We start from the raw sequence: 20,116 nt of genomic DNA on the forward strand, positions 1-20,116 counted from the left end.
ATCAGACGAAGGAGGGCTTTGAGGTACAAGACCATAAAACAGGGGTTGAGGCCTTTCCTGCTTTGTTCTCTACCATTGCAAAGGCCACACCGCTTGCAGCGATGGTGTGAACTTGTAGAGAGAGGGCCTTTAAGGGCTGGAGCCCTACTGTGAGTCAAAATGCTGACAGGTTTCAGAAAATCATTCTTGCAGCTTATGGAAGTGTATAAAAGCATCACGTTCATTGCACTTGACTTGTGATCAAAAATGGTGATCCTAATGCACTGTAAGGATTGCTGTAGCTAACCTTGCGGTGTAAGGCATGCTCCAATTATGAGGAATCACAAGACCCTATTTCAGTAGGCGTGTAAATGACAATACTACTCTGTGGCTAATGTCACGATGTTTAAGGTGGACCATCTGGTCTGGCTGCACCCTACTGAAATAGGCTCAAGTTCTAAGTTTCAGGGAAAGGTAGGTGGAAGGGGGGCAGGGTTGTTAATGCTATATGCATAAAGAAGAGAGTTGCACATAAATTGTGTACAAACTCAATCTGTCACTCACTTTAATATGCTCATCTGGGTTGACTGAGAGGAATTAGCAAAAGATTGCACAATCTTTTACAAAAGATCATGTGGATGGAATTTTGGTTGATGTAATGGATGAGTGAGGGATCACTGGGAAGCTCTGTAATTTTAACCTCTGATAAATGAATAGCGATGCAAGTATTTCTAGAAAAGCACCATAGATGAATTTTCACCCTTCACTGAAATATTCTTCCTTCTATTACATTTAAGAAGTACCCGAATGAGTACTTGAACAGCTGTATCCTCAGCACCATGGACCAAGAACTAGGAACTGGGATTAACCAGCATGTGCCAAATGGTCTTCTGTGCCATAAACTTTTGTGATTTCCAAGAGGTTTAACAATTTTGATGTCTATTCTGACTTCTAGTTTCTAGCAAAAATAAAGACATTAGATTTACAGTCAAATTCACAGATGCCTCTTCATTGTTCTTGATTTTGATTGATCTTTCTGCTTGGATACGTAGGTATGCATCCTTTATACAATGACGCTATAACAATTAAGCAATTACCACTATTATCTGCTACAGGGCTTCTCATGATGAGTTCCTGAAGTTTCTCTGGCCACTTAGGATATCACTTATGAAAATTCCTTCTGCTATATCCAATATCTTAGTGATTTTTTTTGTATTTAACTATAAAAGATTGAGATGTGTACCAAGTACCTGAAAAATAAATTACAGTTAGAAAAACTGGGGAATTAATACTTGGATTGCAAAGTCTGTAATTTTCCCTCTGGGTCTTCCATGTGCCTGACTCACTAATGCACAGAGGAACACAGGTGTGCATGCTGGTGTCAGCATGTCTAGATTTGACTTTCACAGTCTGAAAGGCCTGTTTCATTCTTGAAGGGAAGCTGTTTGAGCAGCCCCTCTCTTCTCAGTCCCTTTTTAAGTAATGTCCGTATCTGATTTTCCCTCTTTACCATCCTGACCTCAACCAAACTCCCGAAACAAACCTTGCATGGCAACGCCCCCCCCACCCCCCACCCCTGAAACCCACCAATTTGCCGACCTGATTGACGATCACAGATTGATTCTCCACTTCCAAGACCAGCAAAGACATCCCCATCTACAGATTGCCATGTCCCCCCTTCTCCATGATTTTATAAGATATGGTAGATGTCTTTATTAGTCACATGTACATCGAAACACATAGTGAGATGTATCTTTTTGTGTAGAGTGCTCTGGGGGCAGCCTGCAAGTATCGCCACGCTTCCGGCGCCAACATAGCATGCCCACAACTTCATAACCTGTATGTCTTTGGAATGTGGGAGGAAACTGGAGCACCCGGAGGAAACCCACACAGACACGGGGAGAATGTATAAACTCCTTACAGACAGCGGCTGGAATTGAACCCAGGTCGCTGGCGCTGTAATAGCATTACGCTAACCACTACACTACTGTGGCTGCCCAACTATTTCTTGCCTTTGACCTTTCTACTAACTAATCCACGCTTAAGCTAACCATCTGATAATCAACCCTACCTCTCTCTGTCTAACACCCCATTCCTGTCCGTGCGCTGCAACAGCCAGGACCTCCAGTTGGCCACCCACTTCAGTTCCACATCCCATTCCCATACTGACATGTCTATCCATGGCCTCCTCTACTGCTACATTGAGGCCAGGCACAGGTTGGAGGAACAACACCTCATATTCCGCCTTGGGAGTCTCCAACCTGATGGCCTCAACATCAATTTCTCTAACTTCCGGTAACCCCATCCCTTCTTTCTTTCCCCCCGACTCCTTTGTCTTCCCTTATTCCTGTGGCTCCCTTCCCCTGCCTTGATGACCTGCCCATCTCCTCTCCTCCCCTCCCCCATCCTTTATTCCATTGTCCACTGCCCTCTCCTACTGGATTCCTCCTCCTCCTTCAGCCCTTTGCCTCTTTTACCTATCACCTCTCAACTTATTACGTTTTCTCCCCCTCCCCCACCACTACCTTCCCCCTCTCACCTGGACTCGCCTATCACCTGAACTCGCCTATCCCCTGAACTCACCTATCCCCTGCCTGCGTGTGCTCTTTCCCCTCCCCCTACCTTCTTATTCTGGCTTCTGCCCTCTTCCTTTCCAGTCCTGATGAAGGGTATCAGCTCGAAACATCGACTGTTTATTTCCCTCCATGGCTGCTGCCTGACCTGCTGAGTTCCTCCAGCACTTTTTGTGTATTACCCCATTCCTGCCCCTCTCATCTATTCAATAACAAAGTGTATAAAAGGAGATCTGTTCCTGGTGTGAGATCTGTCCAGTGGTACTCGTTAACTTGTACCTTGTACATCACCGGCCTGCATGGTGGTGTGCCCACCAACAAAATGCTTATTGGCCTGTGTGAACTAAGAGACTGACACACTTTTACAGGAACAATTGCATTTCTAGACTGTGTAGCCATGCCAAAATATAGGCTCTATGATGTTTCCGCAAAGATGATAATTTTGATATTGAAAATCAATTGAGGTTTACTCTCGCTGTTGGTCGGAAATACGTAATACTTCTTGTGTGCCTGGGAAATGGACTTGGACCAATTTTGGTGTGTAGCCAACCTGGCAAGATTCTCTGTCAAAAGCTTATGTGATTGATGGTGATGTGCAAGATAATGAAGTGTGAATTCCTTCTGTGGGACAGTAGTTTATTGATGAACTTAACTTTTTTCAGGAGAGGAGAGAAGCAAAAGGGGAGTGATTTAGGTAACACTGATTTTTGCAATGTTCTGCAGAGCTCAGGGTTCTGTAAGTGATTTTTTGGTCTCAAGCAATTCAACCAAAAAGCAATTGATATACACACTAATAGCAGAGAAAAAATTTAAATCAGAATAGCTAAAATATAGCAGAATTGCAAAGAAGCAGCTATAAAATGTGTAATGATTAAGCTGTTGAGACGTATGCACCCAGTTGGTAAGTGATAATTCCCTCTGCCAGTGGTCTCAAAGCACCAGGTAAGTACTTCTGGAGTGTAGTTCTGGCCGTAACACAGGAGTTTCCATGGGGAATAAATGTACCAAACCAAGGGGCACACTCCTGTGTTGAATAAACTTTTGGGTCTGCAGCAGTGTTGATCTGAGAGATAATTTGAATACCATTAACAAATTTTCATGTGGTGCATTAGTTACACCACCAGTGTAGTTGAACAAGCTTCCACCAACTAATCCACACTACCTACTTGAAGTGTGAAATACATGAATTTATTAAGACTTAAGCTGAATTATATGACAGCCAAATCAGTTATAAGATGTGTTCTGTTTTCAAGGGCAAGTATCTTGCATGGTCTAACAAACAGTACAATGATCTTTTATCTTTTAGTCATTTCCATAATATTTATAGCATTATTTTCTGCTCTATTTTTGGCAGCAGTGGTGAAGCCAAGAAGTTCACATTTATTTATTTTTTTAACATATCTTAAATGCTTGAAGAAAATCTTACAAATCAATTTATTTGCACGGTAATGTAACTAAACTAAATAATAAATGGAAAGTTTGACATTTACAAACATTATAAAAATAAATCTTTTCTTTTCACAGTCAGTCCAAGCCTCTGAATGCGAACGAACGGAATCAGTCCCCATGTTGATAAATAATGTGAAAATGGAATCTTCTATGCTGCTTGGTGATCTGAAGAAAGATGCACCAGTGTTACTAAGCAACATTAAGATGGAACCACCAGAGGAACTACTTTCAAATGACGATAACCAGCCACAGACAGAACCTGTTGATTTGTCCTTAAATAAATCTAGGACCTCACCAGTAGTGCCACTGGTTTCATCGTCACTTCCAGTTATAACAGCAACCTCTTCATATTCTTCTTCGGACATCTCAGCTGGGGGACCAGTCAATGTTACTTCAGCCATCCCAGCAGTGTTATCACCAGGTTCAATCCTGGCCTCGTCCCAGGGGGTTGGAGGTCAGCAGATTCTGCATGTCATACACACTGTGCCGTCAATCAGTTTACCCAGGAAAATGGGAAACCTCCAACATTTGCCTGTGGTTGTCCAATCATTGCCTGTGGTCTACACAGCAGTGCAGCCAGATGGTGTGACGTCATCAATCACTGTCCCTCTTATAGGGGATGATGGAAAAAGTGAAGGTGCAGGTAAGGAAATTGATTAGTTTTCTGATTGACTCTTAAATTGTTTAGATTGCCTGCAACTTTTGATGCAATGAACTTATGCTTTATAGTGATTGGTTATCTTTCCATACGCAGAGCCAAATGACCTTGCTGTGATTGCTTAACATTGAGGCATCAGTCAGTGAGCTGGAGATTTAGGTAAAACTCATCAACTTGTATTTAGGGTTCAGTTGAAACTGGAACTTGAAGTTCCTTAAAATTTTTAAGACAGTTTAGAAATCAATCCATTCAGAATACTGGAAGCCTTTTTTTTGTGTGCAATTCTTTTTTTTAATCATTTTTCTGCACAAGTTCCAATGTAAGGGAGAAGTAGTAGGATTATCACCATTTATGTTGCAGTGACTGCTGAGCAGTGTTCATTTTCAGAAGTATATTCTGCTCCTTTTAAGCATGATAAACCTAATACACATTCTCCTCCATTTACTGTATAAACCTACAATAAATATTTTGTTTTACACTGCTCAAAGTCGACAGCATCTAGCAAAACTGCAGCTTTGTGTATTAATGGCATCTTTTTCGACGATGGTATGGGAATATTTATTTAGCACTGTTGCCTGACTTGGTTACTGGTGTAGGTGCATCCATTACACAACTAGTGCATGAGAAAACAAAGTACTTACACAAAAGATCAAATTTTTTTTTAAATGGTTCTTGTATGTTATTGCACAACTCCATAAGAGCAAGTAGTCTTTCTCTGTTCAACAGCCAGTGAAAAATTAGTACTGTTTCCCTGATTGCTCAGAGAATGTATTCAGTGAACAGTGCTGTCTTATAGGCTGATGAGGTCCCAAGTTCAAGCTCCAGACTGTGTTTGCTAATCTCAGTAACTATGCTGATAGGTTTGTGTGGTAGGCTAACAGGTCATGGATTAGAGGAACAAGTTGCTGGTCAGGGTTTCTATTAAGTGAGATAGGATTAGTCTTGCAGTGGCTGCATATCTTCCTAAAATTCAGTCAAGAGGAATATTTGAAGAAATTAAAAATCTGGAATCAATAAAAGTGCCCATAGAACTGTTGAAATGCAGTAAACCCCAATTCTAGTGCTTTCCATTATCTCCATGTTATTGCCAATATAATGCATCTAGTCACTATTAGACCTGATGCATGTATCAAGCTCCCATAAAGCAAAGCAAGTGTACTACAAGTGAGCCCACCGCTGACACTGAAATACGAAACGTGTCACACCTGGACTCCAGTCCCACATCAACTTGTTTGATTGAACCAGCATCAAAACCATCTACAGGAGGTTCAAGAAAAAGGCTTATCAATTCAGGACAGCTAGGGATGGGCAGTAAATGGCAGCTTTGCCAGCAAAAAACACACACACACACACACACACACACACACACACACACACACACACACACACAGTGCCACATGTTAGCAATCTTACCTAGGGCCTTACTCCATTTACTCCAATAAGGAATTGGTGCTTTCAGGAAGGTAGGGAAGAAAATTGATGTGCTTTGATGAAAAAAAAACATCTGTTACTTGAAATCTTGATAGTTTGTTTTAGTTTCATTTAACTAATCTTCTTCACCTCGCGCCCCCTTCCCCCCCACATTCAAGCCCATGTCAGGAAATGGATCGCCCTCTGTTGACCTGCTAAATCAGTGTAAAGTTACATATCTGGATGTTACTTAAATGACCATCAGCAAGTTGTGGAGGTCTAATGTTTTCTATTTTCTAGTCTAATTATTTAAATAAGTTCATTGGCTCTCCAAAATTGTGTGTTCGCCAAGCCAAATGTTTAAATGCTTATTCCAATTTTGGGTGCCACTAGAACCAAAATATTTATATGTATTTATGTATAAACTGCATAAGGGGATCAGGAGTAGTGTTTTTATAAGGCAGATTCAAGATTTACATGTTTTTCATTCTGTGATCTTTGCTTTCTTTTCCCTTCCCCAGTTTCGGCTCCGGTTAGAGCAGGTGGCTTGATCCTAGACCACAAGAAGGTAGAGCAGCTCAGTGAAATTATGTAATCCAGAGTGTTCTAGCCTTGTAAGTATAGGAGCCAAGTCATTTGGAAAGGAGAGTTTAGATACATTGAGACCAAAATAGCTAACTACCTTTGAGCTTTGCCTGTCAATTTACAGGCAAATAACTGTCTTCGTGTAAATATGTCAACTCCAGAAGAATAAAGCTAATGGACTAGTAGCTATAAAGTGAAATAATCTAAATACTTCCTGCAATGACCTGATTAGAGTATGATGGAAAAATTTTGTTAATGCCCTGCAGACGGGAAAACAAGATTTCCATGTCTTTTGCAAGTCCAACTGCATTGTCAGTATATTGTTTTTAATCAGAGGCTGTACCTATCTCTTTTAGGTGTTTGCATTGTAATTATAGTGATTGTAGCAACTTTGCAAAGTCTTTTGCAGACTTCTTATAATAATGTACCTTAATTTCTATTTTGAGGTGTTTTGAATTTTAATTACTGGGATCTATCCCTACTTACACGGTACAATGTGCTTAATTACGGGCATATTTTTCATTATAGTGGCAATGGTTACAGCTACAGAGTGCCAGAGAACATGTTATAATTATGGTTAGTCAGTTACTATAATGCTTAAGTTTGTTTTTTAAAATTTCATATTTACATTTTGGGTAGAAACCGCCAATCGGTACAATATATTGGAGTACTACTGAAGGTCTGTTTACTGAAATTAGTGTACTATTGGCCTTAAAAACTCCTATTTCTAAATGCTAACAAGAAAATGTGATAATTTTGGCTCAATGGAGCTCTCATGCCTCTGAGTTAGAGGGCTGTGGGTTGTACTAAGAAGCCTAGGAATTGGCCTGAGTCTATTATCTGCTGTTAAAAAAGCATTAACAATCGCTCTCTTTCCATTTTGAAATGCTCTTAAAACAACTGGAAAACTCATTGACCCTATTTGAAAACAGTTGTTAGGCTCCCTTTTAAGAGTGAACGTCAATGGCCAAACCTCAGGCATTAGATTATAGACAAACCAGAAGCAGCAAAACAGCCCTCAAATAAACTGAGCCAAAGTGGGATCCCGGTCACCTGGGGTGGTTTCAGCAGGTTTCTTCTTCAAGAATCAGTGGTCATTATTGCCAGAAGTCTTGCAAAAACAGAAATGGCTCTATGTTCATCAAATCAGAAATGAGCACAAGATGGGAGAAAACCTTTTGACAAAAGTGATGGTACTTAAAACCTTCCACTCCCAGGCTCCACAGGCAGGCACCCTCCAATTAACACTTCTTAACAGGAGGAATGACTAGACAAGGGTGCCCTCCTTCCAGGTTGTACTCACTTAACATCTGTAACCTCTGAAAATCAAACACATGCAAATGCTTGCCCTGGTCTCAAAGTCAAAGCCAGGGACATCTCCACTGTCAGAAGTCTTGCCTCAGGATCCTTGATGACTGTTATCTGTCACATATGACACTTTTTTTTCTCACTGCTGCATTTCAGGAGGCTAAAGATGCTCAACCAGCAAAGTAGAGAACCTTGCATTTCTGATAAATGTGACTTACACTCACCCCTGGAAGGGGTATTCCACTCCATTGCTGGTGTTTATAGAAGGCACTCAGGCCATTGCATTTACCTTTCACACAAATTTTTGCCATGAGAGCCTTCTGTGCAAGGAGGCTGCCTCATGGGCACAGTGTTCTTTAGTTCCTCTGGAAGCTGTCCTGCCTTCATTACAACACGTACTCATTCTTTGGAAACATCCTGCAATTGTTGGAACAGCGATGGATGTATTATGATGTGACCCTTTGTTATACTTCCTAAAGTCAGAGCTGTGTAGAAAGCTGGGGTAGGGTTTTGGTACCAGCTATTCAGTCAGTTGCCTCATTAACAACTGGCATTGACTCTCGTCGAAGCTATTTTTTGTGTGGAATGTTAAACTACTGCCAACTGACTGCTCATGTAATAAACCATGATGCTCTTCACAGGAGAACTGTTCTGATTCTACCCTCACTTTTTTTCCTATCCTTGAGTATTATTTGTTGCTATTTGTGGGACCTTTTTGTGTATAGAAAACACTACAATGGTTGGAGTGGTACCTTGCATGAATGAAGATGGTTGTTGTTGTTGGAGGTCAATCAAACCAATCCCAGGTGGGATTTTCTCATGATGGTGTCCAAGGCCAAATCATCTTCAGCTGTCTCATTGTTGATTTACCTTCTGTCATAAGGTCAGATGGAGGATGTTGGCTGATGATTACATATCTCCTTGGAAAAATGAAATAGTCCTCACCTGTATGTAGCAAGACCTTAACAATATTCAGGCAAGGACTGATAAGTGGCAAGTAACAAAAGTGTCAGACAATGACCATCTTCAACTTGAGGGTGTCTAACCACTTACCTCAAAGTGTTCATTGGCATTGCCATTGGTGAGTTCACTGCCCTGTCAACCTCCTGGATGTCACGATTGACCAGAAAGTCGACTGGATCAGCTGCATAGATACTATGGCTACAAAAGCAACTCAGAGTTTGGGTATCCAGCAGTGAGGTATTCCTCTCCTGACACCACAAATTCTTTCTACCATCAACAAAGTACAAGTCAGGAGAATGATAGAATACTCTGCACTTGTCTGGAGGAGTGCAGCTCCAACAACTCTGAAGAGGATCAACACTCTCTTGGACAACGCAGTGGCACCCTATTCACCAGCTCACTGTGACTGCAGTGTGTCCCATTTGCAAAACAAGCTGCTGTTACTAACGTATGCTACTCTGCAGCACGTCGCTAACCCTCCACCTCTACCACCATCCTGATCAAGAAGTATCTCACCTTTCCTTCATTATTGCTTGCTTTAAATGCTTGAACTCCCTTCCCAACAGCAGTATGGCAGAACCTTCACCAGATGTGCTTGTGCCTGGCTCCTCATTTTCCATCCTTCATAAACTGCTGTTCATTCAATACTCTTTTACCTATCTCACTCCAAGACCCTTTTACACATCACTACCCCACTGGCTGATTGCTTTGAATCCCAGTACAGCAACACCTTTATTTTAAAATTCTGATGCTTTTCACTCTTTCTATGGCCTTGCTTTTCCCCAGCTCTGCAGTCTTCTCTAGCCCTACAGTTCTCCGAGGTCACAACACTCATCCAATTCTGGAGACATCACAGTTTTAGTTGCTCTGTCTGAGGCAACAATGCTTTCATCTCTCTAGATCCGAAGCTCTGGAATTCCCATCCTAAGTTGCTCTGCCTAACTCTTCCTTTCAATGTGCTCCATAAAACTGTCCTCTATAAAACTGTCCTCTTTTTTTCCAAGTGTTTGATCATTTAACCAAATAATGTTTTTTATGTTAGCCGAGGTCTGGTAATGAACATCCTCATAAAGTGTCTTGAGTTATTTCATTGACTTAAAAGCACTATGTAAATGCATGTTCTCCTCCACCATTATTCCTGCACCGTGGTGCATTGCTTCAGAGATGATCTAGTATTAAATGTTTATTGGTTTAGAAAGGTTTGGCTAAGTTCATTCACAATGTGTCACTTTGAATCTTGGTCTGAAAATTGCGATGATGTGATATGTCCTGGCAGGAAGATGCAAGGACAGTGCAAAGAACAAACTGCTGGAGGAACTCAGCTGGTCAAGCAACATCCGGATGCTGCTTGACCCACTGAGTTCCTCCAGCAGTTTGTTTTTTGTCCACGTTCCAGCATCAGCAGTCTCTTGTGTCTCTACAAGGACAGTGCAATTGGACAGCAACCATCATCGCCTTTCAGCATTATTTCCTGTGTGATTATTAAAGGAACAGCTAAAACCATTTCATCCTGATTCTGTAGATGGTGTATATCTTAAATTGCACAGTAAAGTTATTTTCAGTAGCAGTTCTAATAATCACTATCTCTTCTGTGTGCTGCCTTTCTTGTGTGTGGATTGATAAGTACAGAAGATTTTGCATGTGATCAGATTAATCTTGGCAACCATTAGCCTAAAGACTAAATTTTGCAATTGATGCATCTTTCCCTCCTCTCTGGTCTGTGTTCATTCCCTTTGATCTTTGCTGCCTGATTGCAGTGCATTTATATCAGTATCCTGCTGCCGATAGCACAATCAGCAGCATGAGCTTGGGGAGTGGGTATTGGGTTGCTGTCAGAGATGTTGATGTATTAGAAGTGAACAAACCAAAGCTGTACTTTTCTAAGATATGGAAGCCATGTCCACACACTGGTTAATGGGCCGATGATGATGCCTGACCAACAAACCAAGGATGCTAGAGGCAGCATACTGTATTGTTGCCACAACCAATAGTTCGATGTGCACAGTTCTTTGCAGCCCAGATGTGGAGACAGCATGGTGGTCTGAGTTGGACAGTGCTGTACATTAATTTTGCAACCTGACTAATGTCACTCAGGTGCTGATTGGCCATAACGTGTGAATAATTATGTAGCTTTAAAGTCAATTGCACAATTGACAAGTGAATATGTTTTTATAAATGTCTTGTTCGTAAGATGAAAATCTAACCCTAGAAAATCGATTTACTGTCTCCTCACCTGAAATTGGATGTGGTTGTGACCATTCCCAGGTCAATTTGGGGCATCAGAAGTTTAGATGGTTAGCTGTGATCAAGATGCACAACAGGTCATGTGTGGGATAAAGACATAAGAAATAGAAGTGGGAGTAGACTGTTCGGCCCTTTGCACCTGCTCTACAATTCAATAAGATCATGGCTGATCTTTTACCTTGGTGCCTTTTTCCTCCACTAACTCCATATCCCTTGATTCCTTTAATATCTAAAATCTATCAATCACTATCTTGAATACAGTCAGCAACTGGGCCTCCACACCCTCATGGGTAGAGAATTCCAGAGATATGCCACCCTCTGTGTGAAGAAGTTTCTTGTCTTCTCTACCCTAATGACTGGCCCTTCATTTTGAGACTGTGATCCGTGTTTCTAGACAATGGAGTCAGGGGAAACAACTCCACATCTACTCCGTTAAGCTCTCTAAGAATTTTCTACATCTCATTCTTCTAAACTCTAGAGAGCATAGGGAGTATTGTGTAGAAATTAGACCAAGTTGTTTCAGGAACAACCATTGTTAGCCACTCCCAGGACAACCAGGTTTTCACAGTGCAGCTCCGGTTTGGCAGCCTTGTAAGGCAAGTTGCAAGTTTGACTTTGAGGTTTGCTCCCCTCTCCTTCATTTGCCTCACTTATAGTACTGAGTGAACCCCCCCCGCCCCCCCAATTCCTGACAGTAAAACTTTTGATCTTCTAACCTCACTTCCAGACCATCAATCATCCAAGGCCCATGATGGAGGCCCAATCTCCACTTCTTGGATCTGGAATTACAGGTGTGTTAGATGGCTACTCTGATGATTCAAAAGTTCCCACGATACATATGATAGTTGTGTTGTTGGGAAATCAGAATTCTCAAGTTTTCTTTGGGTTCTGGTCAGAAACACAAAGGCCAGTTGTGGCTCTCTCCGCCTAACAACAAGTGTGTTTCTGCCTTGGCTGCAGTTTATTACCTTGGGAAAGTGAAGAATGTTCCTGGTCTTGGAGCTCACTGTGATGCATTTACCTCAAAAAGTTTTGGGACCAAACAAGGACAAAAGTAAGTATAGTATTCTGTCCACACCCTCTGGACTCTTAATGATAGCAGGATCCTGTCCATTGATAACATCTTTACTGCCATTCTGCTAATTCAGCTGGACATGTAGAAATTCCCTGGGTTGTATGGTTTTGTGGAGGATGGCAATTTAGAAGTTCTTCTGAGATGAGGAATAGGAGATCAGAATTGGTTTACAGGATTAATAATGTTCACTGATCATCCTGGTTTTGAGGTCACCAGGACTTTATTAATTTTATTTTTCACTTTTGGATCAGTGACTTTTGCTTCCATGTGATGGATTATATTAGAAGCACGAACCATCTGAACAAAAGATTAAAAATTAGTAGCAACAAATGATTTTTTGTATTTGTAGGTATACCTGTGCATCTTTCACCAGTGAATAAAAAAATGCCAATAAGAAAGGTGAAGTTAACAAGTCTTCCTGTTTGAAGACAAAATAGTTCTTCAGAAGACCTTGAAGCAAGTCTTCTGAAGAGCTGTTTAAGACTATTATGTACCTGATGCAACTCTGAAGCATTTCTGTCAACAATCTAGGTGTGTAAATATTTGCTGCCAATTGTTTATTCATCAACTGCAAATGTTGGACTTGAATCATCACACCTCATTCTCATGACTTCAACAGAGAATCCACAGTAAATTGGAGAATATTGAGAAGTGTGGAGGAATAAAGGGGCATTGATTGTATATCCACAGATCCTTAAGGTAGCAGGAGGTAAATAACATGATTAAGATGCATACAGGATTCTTTCCTGTTTTAGCTGAAGCTTGGAATATAAGATCATAGAGATCATTGCTGAGCTATCCGTAATGCTAGTTTAACCACAGCCTGAGTACTGCATAAAAGTTCTGATCGCCATGTTACAAGAAAGATGCAATTGCGCTGGAGAAGGTGCTCAGGGGATTTGATGGTGTTTCCAACTCTCAAATGTTAGCTATAAAGCACGATTGGTTAAGCTCAGGTTATTTTCTTCGGAAAAGAGAAGGTTGGGTGGGGGGGGGGGGGGGAGACAATTTTATACACCTCAATTATGAAGGACCTAGGTAGAGTAAATAGAAAAGAAAAAAAGCACAGGCGTAGGATTAAAGTAATTGGTAGAAAAGATTAGAGGAAAGATCTGGAAGTTTTTCCAGAGAGCAATGAGGCCAACCTGACAGGTTGGAAGAGGAAGAAACTATCATCACATTTAGAAAGTACTTGGATGTGTAGTTCAAGAACACAATGGGAGCAGGAGTAGGCCACTTGGCCCTTCAAACCTGCTGTTCTATTTAACATGATCATGGCTAATTTGCCAAGGCCTCAAGTCCTCTTCTGTGCCACCCAGAATAGCTCTCAATTCCCCAATCTCTCAAAAATTCATCTACCTCCTCATTAAATAGCTCCAGTGTTCTTGCCTCCACAATGCTCCAGGATTGAGAATTCCGGGGAATCATCACCCTCAGTGAGAAGAAATTCCTATGTACCTTAGTTTTAAATGACTGGCCCCTAATCTTGTAACTATGTCCCTTTTGATCATGATTCTTCCACTTGAGGAAATATCTCGACAACTGTAACACTTTATTCTGCATTCTGTTATTGTTTTCCCTTGTACTACCTTAATGCCCAGACATGATGAAATGATCTGTTGGATGGCATGCAAAGCAAAGTTTTTCACTATACCTTAGTACATGTGACAGCAATAAATCAATTTACCAATTAACATCTACGCTATCGTGACCTCAAAGGATCTTGTGTTTCAATTTGATCATCTTTCTGAACTCCAATGTATACAGATCTAATTTTTTTTAGCTAATTATGATAGGACAGCCCTTTCATCCCAGGTATCAGCATAGTAAATCTCTCCTGATCTGCTTCCAGTGCCAGTATATCTTCCAAGGAGACCAAAGCTATACATAGTACTCCAGGTGTGCCCTCACTGCACCCCATACAATTGTAACAATAATTCCCTATTTCTAAACTCTAAAATCCTTGCAATGAAGACTAATATGCCATTTGCCTTCCTAACAACTTACTGCACTTGTCTGCTAACTTTTTGTGTTTCACACATAGTAAAACCTAGATCCGACTGTACCCTCTCTCTCTCGTTAGATAAGTCTACCTTTTGATTCCTCTTACGGAAGTACATGATGACACACTTTCCTACATTAAACACATTTGCCAAGTTTTCGCCCACTTATGCAACATCCTGTTGCAGAGTCCAAATATCATAATTGCAGCTTGCCCTCTCACCTAGAACTGTGAATGCAGGGCTACAGGCCAAGTGCTGGAAAGTGGGATTAAGCTCAATAATATTTTCAACTGACACAGACATGATGGACTAAATGGCCTCTTGTATTGTGAATTTTCAATGGGCTCCCTTGAGGAGCCACATATCCACTGAAAAAAATAATCTTTCAATTGATAGTAATGAGATCTTTTGGCTTTAAAGGGACAGGCATGTTTAGATACCTCCCTACCCAGAACAATAAATTATACATCACTTACCTTAATCCAAACAGTTTGGCAAGAAGCTCATTAAGTGTAGGATCATCATTACTACAGTACAGGGCACTACCAGCTTTGGGAATGGTAGGAATGACGGTAAAGTAATTCAGGATGTAGGGTGCAGTTGATGGAAAGTTTCTTTTTGAAGATTTTGAAAGCAAAAGAATGCTGAACAAATGGGAAAACTTCATAGTTCTGGGAAAAATGGAGCCATGCTGATTCGTCATAGAATAATCTAGCCACTACTCTGCCTCTTTCACTACCCCTGCAAGTTATTATCCATCAAATGCCTATCCATTCCCATTTGATGTCCCTGATTGACTTTGCACCATCCCCACAGCAGGTCATCATAGTCTCTGCTTGGGGAAGGAAGCTTTTCTTGCATTCCTTTCTGTATTTTTCACCCATCACTTTAAATAAGTCTGTTCTGGACTTGAAGTATTCATTAATGGGAACACCTTTCTACTTCCCCTCTATAAAACCTCCATGGTTTTATTTTTGTACACCACCATTAGATCTCTTTTTAATCTCTGTTTCATGGACTTTGTAGCTGAAATCCATCTTCCCTTGATCATTCTGGGTCTCTGAAAATGTAAAGCAAATAAGTGGTTTATCTCTATCCAGTTATTCAAAGTAATTGATTTTTATTTCTGCAGTGAGAATTGATCAGAGTCCCATGTCCCCAATGGAGACCAAAACTGACAGTGAGGAAGATGATGACTCCCCTAACATATCCTTCGACGGTGTTCATGAGAGCAACTCTGCCATTCTCAACATGTCAGGGGCAATGAGAGAGTAAGTATTGACACTGCTGTTTTGATGGTCTTGGCTCTCCTTCTGAGTATTTTGTGCTGCCTGAATTAATTTGTACGTATTATCATATAATCTCGTCTGTCACGAACTTGTATTTTCCACCATCTGGGCAGTGCATTGTTTTTGGATCTGTTGGTAGGTTTTAATTACTAGAAACAAAGTGGTCACCTCGTTTTGAGCCCAAAAGAGCATCAAACCCTTTGAGCGTAACTAGCTTCTATATGGGTACAACTACTTGGAAATCACAGTAATTTTTGTAAATATTTTGTTTGAGAATTTACTGCTTGAAGAAAATCCCCAATAATGTGTGCCCAGTGAGTTGAGAACTATGACTGATGTGACTGAGTGGTGTTACTTGCTTCCATTTCCGTAGGGAGGACTCAGTTTGGCCTATTGATCCGTCTCGGCTGCTGGATGATCCATATGGGTGAGTGTTTAAGCCAGATTGTGAAGAGAACAGCCAAGAGTGGTGGTTGTTTTGTTGTGCGTCTCTGTAATAAACATGGAAATAACCCATGGTAGTTGGCAAAAGTAACCAATAGTGGTGGACCATTGGTAAACGGGTCGAGTTGCTGGGTCCAACAGTTGAGCTGGGTAAACTCATTATAAGTCAGTGCACCAAGACTTAGTATTTTATTTAGAGTCTGTTTACCTGATCTGAGCCTGACAGGCCCCAAATCTGTCCTTGGGCTTGGGTCAGGTTCAGACTGGCTGTGGTTGGGTCAGGTTTTAATGCTGCTTTTCCAGCAGGTCTCTAGTTCCTTGCCACTTATTGTCGCAATAGTGGAATGATTTCTGGGGACAAATATCCTGAGAGGGCAACCAAGCAGAGAAATTATGGGCACAATAAGAGAAGATCAAATAGCATTGAGTCTTAGAGTTTATAGATTCATATAGCACAGAAACAGATCTTTTTGCCCACCATGTCCATGCTGACCGTTGTACTTATCTATACGAATCCCATTTACTAGCAGAAAGGATACAACTTCATTCATCAATTTGTCTCAAATTATTCCTGACTGTGGCAAGTGGAGGAACCAGCTGTTTGTAATCTGCAGCTTCACTGGTTCAGGGAAGAATAAAGCAGTTGAGGTTCTTGTCCCTGCAAGTCCCGGTGTGCAGAGGTGAGAGTGGCTGGCCTATCATGTATTGGCCATCAGGTGACATTCCTGTGACTCCAACAGTGGTGACCGTGTAGAAGAGTGCTGGATATCAACTTTCATGCATAGAACCACATCTGAGCAAGGAATCCGTACTTCTAGAACAGAAGGGAAGAAAACTGGAGCAAAAGTCCAAAATAATAAGATTTCATTGGATAGTAGTTGTGCTTGGTAAAGTTCTGTCCTAATTTTAAGAGCATGAAGTGTTTCTGCATAAAGTTTAGAACATCTTTTTATGGATTACTCACAGCTTTGAGTTTTTTTTTGGTCACTTATACCTCTCGCGGTAACAGTGCTTAGGTGTTGAACTGATTCATGAATACTCGGTAGCACTAGTTCCATTGTGGTGAAATTAAGGCAGCTTCACTAATATATCACTGACACCATAGGGTTAGGGTTAAATTATCAGATTTCCACTACCCTTTGTGTGAAGAAATGCTTCCTAACCTCTGTCCAGTCCATCCAGCTTGGCAGTCGAGTTGAGTTTGTCCTCTCCCACAGCCCCCTCTCCCCCCCCCCCCCCCCCATTAAGTTAGAGAGCTGACTAAAAGTCTGCCTTTGAAGGTGCTATATAAGTAGCAGAGGGCAGCATTTCATTTCATCTCCACACATTTCTATTGAGGATTGTAAACTGTAAAACATCACAGCTAGATGACTTAGCCATCTTGGGGCTCCAGTGACTGCATCAGCCCACTGGCATAGTGCTTACTCCTGAAGAGTTATTGTTCAGTTTCTGCAGTGAGTCTGCATGTGCTGCTGCTTGCTTTGTCCCGTTGATCAGTGCTGGCTTGCCACGCCTTGCCACAGAGTAACAGGCCCCCATTATGAAGTCACAGTGCACCACACCCACTTGCTGAACCAGGTCACACAGCAGCACAGTTGTTCAGAAAGCCGTGTCACATTGCACCATGTCTGAGAATAATGCACGCACTTGTGTCAAAGACCATAAAGACAAGGCTCTGCAGTTTTAAGCCAAATATAACTGAAAGCACGAATGAATGGGTTCCTTGAGAGTTCAATAATGGTTCAGAGCTACCTCTTGATCACTCATTCATAGACCTCCATTTCTATTTTTAGTGTTAGAAAACAATTTTTAAGTCTACTAAGCCATCGCCTGTTTTAATTAAACGTGCTGTCTGCATATTTCAGGTGAAAGTTTAAAGTTGTTTCAGATAATTTATGTGGACGAAAATGGTCTGTGTGCTATTTTCTTTTTCCTTGTAAATTGAAGTAAGAGAGGCCATCATTCCAAAACTGAAACCAGTTCAAGAGTTGACAAACTGCCCACACCTAGAAGAGGAGGAGAGGCAATGTTAGCAAATCCCTCCCAAATGACAAAGCCTTCCTGGATTAACGGGTTACACAAGCGTCCATCTGTATTCAGCTTTAGCTACGAGCAGCAAAACATCAGGAAGGAGTTTGCTGGCCAATTTGCTTCAGAAGGAGGTTAGTCTGTTTGCCAACTGTACACTGCAGTTGATTTACTCATGTCCTACAGTGTACTCAAATTTCCCAGTAGGACACCTCACTGCCCCCTGTTGGTGGTGTTATTTCAGGTCAGCAAAGACTGATGATTTTATAAATATAAATGCCTAGTAACTGAATTGGTGCAGTGAAGTCTTTCTGTGTTTAGTACCAATGCCCAAGTGGCATCCTCCCCTACAAAAAAAATGAAATTGGCAATTGAAGCAGAATTAGTTGGTTTACATACGGCATGAAAAGAGGTTCTGCATGAATCCTAATGGATCGTCACCTGACTTTATGCATCTCCCTTTGCTTTGCAACCAGAGATGTGTGCTAGCCCTTAAAGGCACACACTCCCTGTGGCAGCCACACAACCGCAACAGATTGAGCCATGGATGGCCGAGCAAGGCAGCATTCTTCCTTCTGTTTCTCCTACTCCTTCAGCCCAACAGGCTCTACCTAGGGTTCCAGGTGTCCTTGTTGTACTTCCTTAAGCAGGCAAGGTTGTGAAACATGCAACAAATGTCAATGAAGTTTCCACATCTGCTTGGTGTATACAGACTGCTGCAGGCAAGAGAATCTTGCCTTCAGGAAACCAAAGGCATTCTCAACCATGAACCTAATTGCATGGTTCTCATCGTACGTGCAATCAACTGCTTGGTTGGAGAGTGCACTGATGTAAAAAGCCAAGGAGGTGGAGAATAGGCTTTATTCCCATGATCCATCCTTCCAGGTAGTGCTGGCTGCTTTAATGTCCAGTAATCTGAACTCCTTGAGGATGTAGAAGATGTGTACTTCCTGGAAAGATGGAATTTGTTCCTGAGAAATTTCGTCTCATGATCCAAAAGGGCCTTCACATTGAGGAAGTGGAAAACTTTCCTGTTCTAACAATGGTTAGGGTTATTAAAGACCATCTTTATGGGCATGTGCATGCAGTCAATGACTGCCTACACTTACAGGAAGCCAACAATGCTGGCAAATCCCGGTGCCCGAGGTACACCTTTTCCTCACTGATATCAAAGTAAAGTAAATCATTGTTTCATGTACGCATAGTCTATGTGACTGCTCTGATGTAACAAAGAACAGCAAATTGGGACACAGCAGGGATCTGCTTGGAACGATCCTGTGCTGACAGAGTATCAATATGACCTTGACCTCCGTTGAGAGAGCATTTCTGGTACAAGATCATGGCCAAAGATTTTCCTACAGAAGGTCACATATCTTGCTAATGAAAGCTGTGAAAAACTGAACCTGTACATAGATTATTTATCAGAGAAGTCCAGGTAGGATGTGGTGTCTCTGAAGACTCTCTGACTTTTCAGCGATGGGAATGTCTTTCACTTCTGCCCTGAGATCCCCAGTTTACCTTGAGTGACCAATCATGGTCATCACAATGCCTCAGCAACAAAGTACTGCCGGAAATACCACCTCTGAGGCATCTATTAACTCTGTATCCCAGCAGTTAATTGCTGTAAAATACACCCTTTGTTACTTTTAGCACACTCCATAGATTTTGGATGGTATTTGACCTACAATCAACATCTTGCCCCCATCTCCCAATGTCAGCAGTGCCACACTTTTAATGAGGAGGAATGCAACAAGCTAGCACACTGTGCTCCAGGATTGAGTGGAATTGTTTCACAATGGTCATAAATAGTATGGAACTTTCTGCTTCCTTGTCGGGACAGATGGGAAGTGCTTTTTCCAAACAATGGCATCATTGGTTGTGTGCCTGACACTGGAAGATTGTCAGCCCAGCTAAAGTAAGTAGCGTATCCATCCATGGACAGTCATATCCAGCAAGGTACTTCAGTCTCTTGATACCTGTAGTTTAATAAATGATCTGCCTTCCACAGTATTCTGAGACGGCCCATTGAAGTGGCTGGCCTGCAGTTGGCACTGAGGTGGCAGGGGCACCTTTCTGGCAGAAGTTGTCTCAAGTAAATTTCTGAGTTG

The 20,116-nt window shown here is 41.5% G+C and overlaps 1 protein-coding gene across 5 annotated transcripts in view; it reads left to right on the forward strand.

Moving 5' to 3' along the window:
• The window catches only part of klf8 (Kruppel-like factor 8), a 145,028-nt gene that overhangs the window by 103,341 nt on the left and 21,571 nt on the right, over nt 1–20,116 (forward strand). For all 5 annotated transcript variants that reach the window (XM_052021589.1, XM_052021592.1, XM_052021590.1 and 2 more), the window contains 3 exons: nt 4,077–4,644; nt 15,380–15,518; nt 15,910–15,963. In XM_052021589.1, coding sequence (XP_051877549.1) covers nt 4,077–4,644; nt 15,380–15,518; nt 15,910–15,963 — 761 coding nt within the window. The remainder of the gene's footprint in view (nt 1–4,076; nt 4,645–15,379; nt 15,519–15,909; nt 15,964–20,116) is intronic.

Source organism: Pristis pectinata, chromosome 8, assembly GCF_009764475.1.
Source record: "Pristis pectinata isolate sPriPec2 chromosome 8, sPriPec2.1.pri, whole genome shotgun sequence".
Classification (NCBI taxonomy): Eukaryota; Metazoa; Chordata; class Chondrichthyes; order Rhinopristiformes; family Pristidae; genus Pristis; species Pristis pectinata.